Raw genomic sequence first — 13020 nt, 5'->3', positions numbered from 1 at the left:
CATCCCCTATGGGAAACCACTACAGGCAGAGAAAAATTTAAAAATTCCCACCACGTTTTCACTGTCATTGCTGTGAAAATGTAAGATTTTCTRAAGTAGTTTGTCATTTTTTGAAGTAACAGCAGAAATTTTTGCTTGCTGGAGCGCTTAGGATCGTTTCCCTGTTTCTGCCTTCTGAGTAGCTCCATACTATATAAATATATTATATTAATATAATGTGTGATTATATATTTATATATAGATATAATTAATAAAGATATTCATATATTATATAAATAATATAATATTTATAACCATATAATAAATATATAATACACAATAAACTGAGCATGACATAAAAGGTGCCATTTACAACCCAAATGCAACTCCCCAACCATTTTCCTTTGCAAACTGCAGAGCAACGATTGCCTGAGACACCCCCAACTGCTGCCATGAAGTCATCTGTGAGCAACTCATCCTCAGCAACACTTCAGTGTGTAATTATTTCGTGTGTCTCACCCCACTTTGGCAGCTGGCAAGTGAGGAGTTGTTGCCCGGCCAGTTTTTCCCTGCTCCCTAATTTCAGATGGAGCAAACCCCGSCAGCTCCTCGGCTCTGCTCCCCAGCTGAGCGCCCCGGATGCCTGGAGCAGGGTGGTTTTATGTTTTTAGGGTAGTTTGGAGCCTGAACACGGTTTTGTTCCTTTGGCAGATGAGTTTTGGATGTTGGCAGAGGTGCCCAGGTTTGATTTTCGCCGCCGAGATCCGACYGTGCCGGGATGGAGGTGTCGTGAGCAGGGTGAGTGCTCCGGGGGTGGTTGGGGTGTGATGATTCTGGAGGGAGGGAAATCATCCAGGGACAAAGATGAAACCCATCCTTCACGTGTTTCTGCTTTTCTGGTKTGGAAATCGCCCTCCTGAGCTGTTCCATGCACATTCTTTGGGCTTTCAGAAGGATAGGCCTGATTTAATTTGTGTTTGTCAGCCTGGAACACTGTGGCACTTCCTATTTCCTGTGCCAAGGGGATCCAAAATATCATATCAAACATACTTTAGAGAATCACAGAATCAACCAGGCTGGAAAAGACCTTTTAGATTGAGTCCAACCTAAGATATTCACCTTACACCAAAAGTTTCACCTGCTGTAGTGACCACTGAAAATAAAATCCCCAGCCTAGTAGAACAAGTTTTTATTTCAACTCACTTAAATGTCTTAATTTATTTTATTTTATTTTATTTTATTTTATTTTATTTTATTTTATTTTATTTTATATTGTCTTATTTTATTTTATTTTATTATATTTTATATTGTCTTATTTTATTTTATTTTATTATATTATATTTTATTTTGTCTTATTTTATTTTATTTTATTTTATATTACTTTAATTTTTTCATTTTATTCATTTATTTTATATATTTTTTTATAATTTTTAAAATGTTATTTATTTATTCAGAAAGAGGTGAGTAAATAATCTCAAAGCATTTTTCCTCGGGCAAAAAATGTTGCTTTTCAGAGGTGTTTAAAATTTCTGTTAGGAAAAAAAAACCTTCATAGGAAAGTACGAATTTCTCACCAAGAAGAACAGTTTTGACAGCACCTGGTGTCCACCCGTGCTCTCTCAAAAGTTTAAAAACCTTACAGAAAGGTGAAACTCTTTCTATCAAGTGCAACCTCCTGCTGATCGGACTCCTAATGCCATAAATAAGGCAGAAAAGTCAGAATGAAATTTCATCAGCTCTCCCCTGAGGGAGGGGATTTATTTTTTATGAGCCAGTAAGAATTAGGTCGTAGGTGCTGGGAAGTGTCATGGTCTGTTCTGAGGAGAATGTGGATGGAACAGCTCTCGGTTTCACCTCCCTTTGTGCCCCAATATCACAGCTCAGTGTYCCTTCTGCTTTGTAGAATTCTCTCTCTTTATATCTGAGATATAAAGATAYAGATATTTATGATTTTTCCTATTCTCAGATAAGCAGGTGAGTCTGTGGCGTTTAAAGCACCACTTCCTGCAGGAAGGGCAGAATCCCATTCACCACCACAGATAAATATCCTTTTCTTATCCTCAGAGTTCTGAAGGTCAGATAYTGAACCCTCACTGTCCTCAGATCCCCTTCAAAGTAATTCTCAATACTATAAATCAATTCAGAGTTTTGTCTCGCTGCCCACTTCAAATAATCCACTTCTCTGGTGGCCTGCAAGTAACAATTAACGAGATAATGGGGGTAGAAAATAATCACAACCAACACAACACTCGGTGTYACAAGCTGCACCTCTCACATCTGACACTTTCCAGGCTGTTGCACTGTTTTTCTCTCTCTCTGTCACAGATTACACAAAATGATAGTGCACTGGAAGCTGCTGATGAAAGCCCGGCTTAGTTTTCATCTTAGCACACAATTAATCATGATTAAAAATGGAACAGACRCTGCCTCAGCACTGTAGCAAGGTACCTGTGCTGTTGTGCCTGCAGTTATTTACCCGGCCAGACTGAGATCTCATTTTAAATAGATTTTTTTTGGCTGGGATGCAGTCACACCCCTCTGTATTTAAGGAAATYTGTCCTCTTTTTCCCTTCCCAAATTGCTTCCTTACATCACTGATGGTCCTTCCTCATCCAGCACAACTTCAGAGCTTTCTTTGATGATTTCCCACCTCTCCTCAGGGGCGCAGCCTGTTCTTGAGTCATTTTTAAAATCTGTGTGGTAAAAACCGACTGCAAAYGGGGCTTGGAGCTGCTGCCCTCGCAGGGAGGTGTTGCCATCTCTGAGCAGCTCCAGCATCACTCACAAACGAGAGACTCTTCCCTTAGAAATTTAACTTTGATTTTTATTTCTGCAGCTCCTCATTCCACTTTCCCACCCCTGTGACTTCACACAGCTGTGCCCCTCTCCACCTGGCAAATCTTTTTGTTGATTTTTGGAGTTTTTAGCCTGTTCCCAACTATTCCCTTCCTTTAAARTCACTTGTGTATCTATTTAACATCCATCACCACCATATTCTGATTTCCATATATTTGATTTATTTTGAGTATCCCATTTGCCTTTTCCTCAGGATGGGAAGTGTCTTTGCCCACACACTGCTTTGTATTCTCCAAGGACTTGGAAAGGAGTAAATAGCAGAATTTTTGATGAACTAAGCCAGGCAACAGTCATTTGTTTGAGCTGTGTTTAGACCAAATGTTTATCAGTGTATTCACTAATTGATGTGAGTGGCATTTCCAGGGGCACAGAAAAACCCCCTTTTCCCACCTTCACTCTGTAATCCCCAAATTCAGCTCTACTGTGCATTTACTAAAAGCTGTGATGTATTTTTTATGCAGGTAAAAATATTTTCCCTTCATCAATTATTTCTATGAAAGCTGTGATATGAATTCTTAGGGAATTCATCCAAGCTAGGAATGTTTCCTAGTGCTGAACACACCTGCCAATGGTAGAAAAAAAAAACCAATAAAAAATTATTTTCATGCCTGTTTCTTAAGCCAGTCTTTGCAAGGTAARGAGCCCTTTCCAAAGTTTCAAGTTCCTATTTCCACACAGTGCCAAGAGATTACAGCTGCACTTAGGAGTGTTTGGACCCTGTAAATTCTCAGTTCTCTGCAGTTTGGATTGGAAATTGCCATAATTAAACATTTGTTGTTTATGCATTAATAGACTTTTACTCAAATACCAGTGTATTTGATATTCCTGGCTCCTCTCTCACACCAGGTGTCGTGTCTTTTCAAACATTCTCCACAATCTGCTCGCTGTATCTTGATACTCCCAAAATGAAGGAATCCTGGTGCTGTGACAGGAGCAGAAAGTTTGTGTGTGCATTTGTCACATTAAGGAAAGCGAATCAAGATGGAAAAAAATGTGTGGTTCATTTTGTTCAAGCTTGCAGGCAAATTATTTTTACCATTTGTCCTTGGTAAGGAGGGCACACCCCTGATTTCCTTGGGAATGGGTCCCTGACCTCATAAATCTTCCTGGCTTTACCTTCAGTGAATTTTAATGTATCCTGAATTCACCTTCTTGCTTTCAAATTATCCTGGGCTATTTAAAATGATGCCCTTGAGTATTAGATTGAGAAACAGGGAGAGAGTTATTCATTATTAGTTAGAGAATTCACGCTGTAGGTGTTCCTAGGGAGGTGACATGCATCAAGATCCTTTTATGTCATGTGCTGGTGGTCATTTCCATCCAGTAGAATGGTGATTTATTTTTCTTTTTCCTCAGGCAACGTTGGGGAATCACCAGGACACAAATCCTGGGAATTATCCAGGTGATAATTTAGCTGAGCTCAGCCTGGACATCATATTCAGAGTCTGCTGCTTCTGCTGTTCTGATGCAGAGAAAACTTTCAGGGATTTTTCTTTGTTCACCTCACACCTGGAATCTTCCTTTATCTATTTTCTGTTGCACTGATCTTCCTGGAATTTGCCACTTTTCTCAAATTATCTTGGATTAAAGTACACGGCTCAGATTAACTGTAAAGATGCCCAACTTTAGGGTAATTTTAAAAGTCATCGTGCTCTTTATGTTTCTCTAAATAACACACTGTGATTGACAGGCTCCTTTCAGYTTAATTTAGGCACAGCCTTGAATTTATGGCTCTCCTGGTCCCACTTTTAATGGCACTTTTCACAGACTTAAATTTAATGAGTCATTTGTATAACCCTCCAGCCTTGATGCATGAAATGYGTGCGCTTAGGAACTGAAAAATGAAAAACTTTGGGGAAGAAAGAACCAATATTTGTGTGTTTACATGTGAAAAGACTGTAAACAGGCAATTTGGTCGCTTCCTTTAGAGGAACAGGAGTGGAGTAACTGAAATCTCTCTGCTGCAGGAACATGATTAAAGAGAACAACGAAATCCTTCCACTAATGGGCAAGAAAACAAATCCAGCTGGAAATCCCCCCTCAAACCAGCAAGAGAAAAAGGTGACTGAAGGCACTCCCACAAAGAAAAGGTAGGACTCCAGCTCAGTCTGAAATTCCCTGCTTTATCTCCTTCAGGAGATCTTTGCACTGAAATACCACCAACATCTTCATTCTTGYTGAATTTAGGAGTGAGAGAGACAAAACCACGCTTGTGTTGATTAGAAATGGAAGAGTTGTGAAGRCATAGGATGTGTTTATCCTAATGGGGCAAATATTTCACTTTTATCCCCAAAGAGGCTCATGCACCAGTGTTTAAAGATTATTTCACACCAGCTGGGCCTTCTGTACCCACTCCATGTAAAAAACTCGCAAAAAAAGTGGTCTAATGATGGTTAATATTTCATATAAAGTGATCTGTTTTCAAGACATCACATGGAAGAACACACCAAGTTTTATGTAAGAGACACTGGCCTGAAAAAATGGAGCGTTTCAAACTTATCCTCACATGGAAATATGACAGATTATGGAGAGGCAGAGGGTTGGGAGAGCAAGAGGATGGAAAAATCCAAACAGAAACCTGAATTCACTGTATTTTTCATTATTCTGATTAAGTTGGGAGAGCAGGAGGTTTGAAAAATCCAAACAGAAACCTGAATTCACTGTATTTTTCATTATTCTGATTAAGNAGAAACCTGAATTCACTGTATTTTTCATTATTCTGATTAACAAGGCTTCTTTGCTGTTTTATGAAATATTCACTTTCATTCATAATTTATATTTGAGAATTAATAAAGGGATTGAGGGGTTGGATTTATTATAAATGGAGAAATATAAGCTGCAATTCCTGCCTGACACTTCGCTATTGAAGCCAACCAAGTTGCTGTAGAGTGAGGATGAATTTTCATTCATAAACTTTTCACTGGGGATAATTACTGGTTATTATGGCAATTTCTGAAATTTTGAAKGCCTGGGGAATTGTGGCTGTCCTGACATTTATAATTCTCAATAATCAGAGGAATCATTTTTCACAGGGATGATGCCATGAGTTATTTGAGATCTGCTGACTGGGTGGTCTRATCTGTCTTTTTGTCATTAAATTCCAAAAAAAAAAAGCTCTTTGGTGGCACATGGAGGAGACAAAATGTCTGAGCAGCTCCTGATACACCCAGCACTTCAAAAAGGGGCAAAATTCCGTGGCAGATCGAGTATTTACAAGAACATTGCCAAACCCAAGGCCTCAATCACTGAACTCATATCTCCCATTTGCTGTGGCCTCAGGAACAATAACCTTGGGCTTTTTCCCCACCTCTCAACCCAGAGGGTGTGGCTGAGAGCATTCCTGTAACRCACAGCACCGAGATCACGTGGATTTTAATGCAGGGTTTTAACATTTTCTATTAATTACATGTTCCAATGCTGCTTTATCCTGTTCTGTCAAAACTCTCCCTCCAGCTGCCCCACCAGCARCTGCTGCACTCCCAGGCTGGCATTTCTCACTCTCAGAACTGGCAATATTCCCTTTCTTGGAAGACATTCCCTTCTGGAARGCCCTGGAATTTGGAAGGGGCTGCCAGTTTGTAATTAAGCACAGGAAATTGGGGTGGCAGGAGGGGAGGAGGCTGTCACAGGGTGCTGCCACGTCAGCCCCTGGATATTTGATGGCACCCTGCTCTGCACAGTGGCTTTTTGGGTGTTTTTTTTTTTCCCCAGGTAACCCTAAAGACAGGAGGGGTGAGTTCTGTCAGCCCCCAAAGYAGGGTTCCCTTCCCAGCTGCTGTTGGATGCCAGAATTAACACCTGCATCATCAAACCATTGGAAAATGAGATTAATTAGATAATGGTATTTCTAGAAAATATCAGCAGATTGTTCTGTAGTGTCYTAATAATGCTCTGCATTTTAGCATCAGTACTTTACTTCAACAGGATTCTATGGGGAAGATGCAGTTAAAAAAAAAAAGGAATACCCTAAGGACAAAACCATAAATATCAGGTGAATTGGAAAGGCTTTTCAGGTGACAAGTGCAACATTTTAGAAATTTTTTGAACTACTGCAACATTTTAGAAATTTTTTGAACTACTGCAGCATTTTAGAAATTTTCTGAACAACAGCCCCTGTGGGAATTGCTGCATCAATCACTGAAATTCCTCTCTCTGTGGTGAACTCTGTGTTTTAGTGCTTTAGTGAGATCCAGTAATACCAAACCATTGATTTTGCATCTCAACTCTGCAGACTTTTAAWAGGTGAAATCGTTCTATTCATGCAACCTTTCCTGTGTTGTTTAAGATTTTATTTCCTTTCACTATAAATATTTATCTATATAATTTATRTAATTATTTCTAGGGCAAAACAGTTAAATGTCACGCACTGACAGGTGAGAGGACACGTTCATTCCTGGAAATCCTAATGTCACTTAACATGTGACCTTTCAAACTTTCTGATTTAATCATGATCACAGCTTTGAAATGATCCATCCTGATGGCTCCTGGCTGGAGAAACAGAGATTGGGATGCAGCAGATTAAAAAAAAAAGCATTTTTTGTGTATGCAGGGCAGGGACAGGAGCWGGTTTAGAAATTGCTGCTTCCCCATGCCAGGAGCTGATGCCACGTGTTCTAAAAATAAATCTTGGGAATTTTGCCCATCTGGAAGATGGGAAGAGCTGGGCACAGTGCTGGAGGTTGGGATCCCCTCAGGGGAAAGCAGATAAAGCTCCAGCTCAGGTTTAATGCCAAGCAGAGATAAATTGTCAGGCTTGCCCTTGGTAGTTCTTCTCTTGGTTTATGGTKGGGCTTGCCTTTTATCACTCATATTTTTTAAATGCTTGCCTTTTTTCATTCATATTTTTAAAATGCTTGCCTTTTATCACTCATATTTTTTAAATATTTGCCTTTTTTCACTCTTATTTTTTAAATGCTTCCTTTTGTCACTCATATTTTTTAAATGTTTGCCTTTTGCACTCATATTTTTTAAATGTTTGCCTTTTTTCACTCATATTTTTAAATGCTTGCCTTTTATCACTCATATTTTTTAAATGCTTGCCTTTTATCACTCATATTTTTTAAATGTTTGCCTTTTTTCACTCATAGTAAATGTTTTCCTTTTTTCACTCGGTTTTTTTTAATGCTTGCCTTTTATCACTCATATTTTTTAAATGTTTGCCTTTTTTCACTCATATTTTTTTAAATGCTTGCCTTTTTTCACTCACATTTTTTAAATATTTGCCTTTTATCACTCATATTTTTTAAATGCTTGCCTTTTTTCACTCATATTTTTAAAATGTTTGCCTTTTTTCACTCATATTTTTTTAAATGCTTGCCTTTTTTCACTCACATTTTTTAAATATTTGCCTTTTATCACTCATATTTTTTAAATGCTTGCCTTTTATCACTCATATTTTTTAAAATGCACTGTCTTCCACAGTTCCCACTTTTTTCTGGAGATTGATGGTTTTGAGAGCAATGCCACCCCCAATAACACCTCTCCCCCCGTGTTCTCCAAACCGATGGATTCAAACATTCGCCCCTGGTAAGTCACAGATGCACAAACCATGCTCCTGCTCCATTTTCTTCTCAGCAGCTTCTCCTTATTTCTCCTTGGACYTCAATGCCAAGATTTCACCTGATTTTTCACAGCTTTTGGTCACTGCAAAGGCAGAACTTCACCGGAGATTTATCTTTGGTTTTATCCACTGCTGTTGCTTGCATGGAATAAATCAGACCTCAGATCTGAATAAATTTAAAATCAATATTTTTTAAATCTTAGCCTGTTATTAATGATAAATTAGAACAAATTCCATGCTCTCATTTGGTGTTTCTGTGTGAAGACCACAGCTCAATTTGGCAAGCCCTGCTCCCAGCTGGCTGCTGACGTCTTCCCTCCATTGCTCATTAACAATCAAACAGGGAAATGCTGAATCTGAAATATTTAAAGCAGCCATTTCTGCTGAATGAATAGAGAAAAAATTATGACTGGGGAGAATGCACTTAAATTAAAAAAAAATAAAATATGTGAGGAGCTAGGCAGTAATTACAAATAAGAGAAATAKGCAACAAATCTGGCAGAAGCCCAGAATGGCCAAAGGTTTTTGTCTGATGGATGTGTGGTCAGCATTTGGGAATTGGCTGACAGGCTGATTTCAGTTTCAGAGGAGAAGTGAAAAATTTCCCTCTCATTGAGGMAGTGACCTGCACATGTGCTTTGTCACCACGTTGCTCTGTTTTTGAGTGACAGATGGAAAAAGAACGGACTCAGAGCTCCCAGTACCTGCAGAGCAGTGCTGAGCCCTCMYTTTGCTGCCCATGCATCTGTTTKGGCAATAATTAATAGCTCAGATTCYCTAAATTATCAACCTGAGGTAGTTCATCCAATCTGAATCTTAGAGAAAACAAGAATACAAGTAAGAAACAAATTTATTCTAATTTCTCCAAGTCAGAGCTAGTTTTAAGACTGTGTGGAAATTATGTATGGCAATTACAAAATACTAATGCCATCAAAATTCTTTAAATATATCCCTTAAATGTTTATTTTGGGCCCAGTTTTTAATTTCTTTCATTCAAATCAGCCACAAAACACTCCTGGGCTGCCTACAGTGTTCTGTGTAGTAAATCTTTAGGTAAATCACTTTCATTGTGGGCTCAGAACCCACTCTCTGCTACTGATTTAGCATTTGTTTTGTGCCAGATGACAAAATAAGCATGTGAAAAGGAAGAATGTAAGCTTCAAGCCTTCAGGATGATGCATAAAAAGCAGTGATCTTTAAAAAAAAAAAAAAAAAAAAAAAGTTCCCACAGTTTCAGGATCTGTGAGAAATAATATAATAAAACTCAAAGTAGATTGCTTTCCAAATGTGGTCTTTTAAAAAATATAATAAAATCTTGTGAGCCTCTTCATTTTTATCACTCACTTTAWAACTCACGTGGGAGATAAAATGATGGAATTAAAAGGCCAATGTCAAATAGGGCTAATTTAAACTCTAATGTAGATACTCTGCTCTACCATTCACTGTTTCTTCACACAGAAGAATATTGGATATAATATAAGATATTAGCAGATATTTCCCAAAATATCTGCAAATATCTTCACACAGGGGGCTTTTCTGTTGTCTTCAGTGCATCTGGAAATGGGGAGGACATGGATTCCCCACAGTCTCTTCAGGATGATGCCACTGAATACAGCCCTAACATCGACAGCTGTGGGTGAGTGAAATATTTCTCACGAATATTTCTTAGGAATGTTTCTCAGCACATTTCCAATTGATTAAATCTGTGGTAGGGTAGGTGTTACCTATTTTGCCTGCCATGTTTTAGAAAGGTCATGTGTGTGCATGCATTCTGATCCTTCAATAATTTAACGTTGAAATAAACTACTCTAATTGCTCAAATTTCTTATTCAGTGCGAGAATTCTTTATATATAATGTTTTATGTGTAATGCAAATACAGGGTCTATGCACCACAATTAGGCATGGAGTGTTTCTGCTTGGGGGAAATATGAAATCATTCTTTTTCCAGAATAAAGTATGATCAGAAAGTGGTGTAAGATGTGAGGTTAAAAACTCTCTTTTCTGTGAGAGCTCCAGGTAATCTCAGCACTGAAGTTGGTGAGTTGTGGGTAGATCAAAGAAGTATTTTTTAGCCATTGTTCTAGAGGAATGGATAAACTGGAAARTAACACAAAATACTTGAAAAATATTTTATTATAAACCCCCTTTTAGTAGCCACTTACCTGCAAATAATCAATGTGAGGAATGTTCTGAGATATTCGTGGAAGCAGGGCAAGCTCGTGTACTCTGGGGCGAGTAACTGCATTTGGTTTTTCCTCTAATGAAGAAAATAAAATAAACCAAAATAATAAAATAAAATAAAATCGAACCAGCAGTTTCCTGATGATTTCTCACCATTCAGTGCYAACACATCCCAAGGCCCTGAGCTGACAAGGGCCAGGAAGAAGCTGAAGAGGAACCTGTTCCGAGCGGTGTCCGAGGGGAACGTGGAGGAGCTGCAGCGGCTGCTGATGGAGCTGAAGGAGAGATCGAGCTCCTGCACCAACCTGCCCGTGCCAGGTGAGCTCTGCAGGCACCTGGGGGAGAGTTTCCAGCTCTTCTGCCAGCTCAGGTGGAATCTAAACTGGGAAATATCTTTATTTCCCGGTGAATTTGGGAGTTACGGCACAGCAGGAAAACCAAGGGGGTTGGTTGTCTTGGTGTTGAAATACAAAATGAACAAGATGCAGTTATGGTTTGGTAAATAGTTTATATTCATATATCCCTCAGGTTTCGCCTCTAATGAATAGAAGTTTAATTAGTGACAATTATCAGCTCTCAAAATTCTCTCTTTTAGATTATCTGATGAAAAAGTTCACGGCTTCAGACACCGGCAAAACCTGTCTGATGAAAGCTCTGCTGAACATCAACGAGAACACAAATGAGATTGTGAACATGCTCCTGTCCTTTGCAGAGGAAAATGGAATTTTGGAGAGATTTATCAATGCAGCCTACACAGAAGAGGCTTATAAAGGTATTGCCATCAGATAAAAGTTTCAGGTATACGGTTAAACTCAGCATCCATATAAAATAATGATGATTTAAATCCCTAACCCAACTTTTATTCATTATCACTGGTGCCATCCATTGTGAACCATCATTAATGTTTCAGAGAGACTCAACCCYAAATTYCTGTGKSTKTTTTTTCAGGCCAGACAGCTCTAAATATTGCCATTGAGAGGAGACAGTATGAAATCACCCAGAGCCTCATTGAAAAAGGAGCTGATGTCAATGCCCATGCCCAGGGGATTTTCTTTAATCCCAAACACAAGCAYGAAGGCTTTTACTTTGGTGAGTGGAATTGTGACCTTCCTGGAAAGGTTAAGAAGGAATACCCAAAACTTTTATAAAATAGGAGCTTGATCCAATACAATCAATATGTAAATTTTCACATATTAAGATGTTCAACACATATTAAGATGCATTATTAAGATGCTTTCACTTATTAAGATGCTCAACATGGTATTTTCTATTCTGTTTTGAATGTTGGCAATAAAACACGACCACATGTTGAATTTTATGTTTCTGTAGGTGAAACTGCCCTGGCTTTAGCTGCATGTACCAACCAACCAGACATAATYGAGCTGTTAATGGACAATGCCAGGACAAACATTTCCTCTCAAGATTCCAGAGGCAACAACATCCTCCATGCTTTAGTCACCGTGGCAGAGGACTCCAAAACCCAGAATGATTTTGTGATCAGAATGTATGATATGATTCTGCTGAAAAGCAARGACAGGAATCTGGAAACAACAAAGAACAAGGAGGGTTTGACACCACTGCAGTTAGCTGCAAAAACTGGGAAATTAGAGGTGAGTGTGATTTCAGTGGCATTTAAGAGAAACTGATGCTATGACACATTTCTTTCCAGGTTATTCTTTCCATTTCTTTTCCTGGTTATGCTGTTTTTTATCAGTAGTATTTGGTGAGTTGATTTTGGTGGGTTGATTTTGGTGAAAACACAAATATTTYCATTGCAATGTTGTTTTTATGCTTCAAGGTTTCCCTGTAACTCCCCCACGAGCTGTTTAAAACCAGCCTCCTGTTGTACAGAAATTCTGCATTTACCACTAAACAATTTCAGAAAACTCACTACAACTTCTCTGTTATGCTGCTATTGATTTTTTTTTTCCCAGAAATTAAAGAATTGCCAATGGGATGATTTAGAAAATAATTAAGTTAAAGGAAGACAAAAAATGAACACATGGAAATTGTGATTTCACCCTTTAGACAAATATCTGTCAGAAAATCTGCGGGCATTAAAAAAACTGTACTTATTTCTTTGAGGTTTTTTATCTCCAGAATAACACAATTACAAATACATTAAATTGCACAACTGTACATAACAGGTAAAAGGTGGGAGTTTGGGCAAATCTGTTCATGTGCTGTGTCCTTTTCCATGAAAAGCACAGCTGCTGACAAATGACTTTGTTTGTGTTTTAGATTCTGAAGTACATCCTGAGCAGAGAGATCAGAGAGAAGCCAAACAGGAGCCTGTCAAGAAAATTCACAGACTGGGCTTATGGACCTGTTCAGTCTTCTCTGTATGACCTGACAGAGCTGGATACCACTGCTGACAACTCAGTGCTGGAAATCATTGTCTCCAATACCAATATTGGTGTAAGTTACCCATTTAAAAAAAAAA

The 13020-nt window shown here is 38.6% G+C and overlaps 1 protein-coding gene across 4 annotated transcripts in view; it reads left to right on the top strand.

Moving 5' to 3' along the window:
- The first annotated feature begins 494 nt into the window (after positions 1–494).
- Positions 495–13020, top strand: part of TRPV3 (transient receptor potential cation channel subfamily V member 3) — a 21739-nt gene continuing 9213 nt past the window's right edge. For 2 of the 4 annotated variants that reach the window (XM_057371945.1, XM_057371943.1), the window contains exons 1-10: positions 495–777; positions 4192–4237; positions 4803–4925; positions 8257–8361; positions 9945–10031; positions 10738–10895; positions 11173–11349; positions 11526–11666; positions 11907–12187; positions 12819–12995. In XM_057371945.1, coding sequence (XP_057227928.1) covers positions 702–777; positions 4192–4237; positions 4803–4925; positions 8257–8361; positions 9945–10031; positions 10738–10895; positions 11173–11349; positions 11526–11666; positions 11907–12187; positions 12819–12995 — 1371 coding nt within the window. In that variant the 5' untranslated portion in view covers positions 495–701. The remainder of the gene's footprint in view (positions 778–4191; positions 4238–4802; positions 4926–8256; positions 8362–9944; positions 10032–10737; positions 10896–11172; positions 11350–11525; positions 11667–11906; positions 12188–12818; positions 12996–13020) is intronic. The other 2 variants (XM_057371941.1, XM_057371942.1) reach the window with 2 other exon arrangements.

Source organism: Malurus melanocephalus, unplaced genomic scaffold, assembly GCF_030028575.1.
Source record: "Malurus melanocephalus ecotype Western Australia unplaced genomic scaffold, MMel_1.1 scaffold_162, whole genome shotgun sequence".
Taxonomy (NCBI): domain Eukaryota; kingdom Metazoa; phylum Chordata; class Aves; order Passeriformes; family Maluridae; genus Malurus; species Malurus melanocephalus.
The sequence above is the reverse complement of the archived record's forward strand: the minus strand, read 5'-3'. Positions and strand labels throughout refer to the sequence as shown.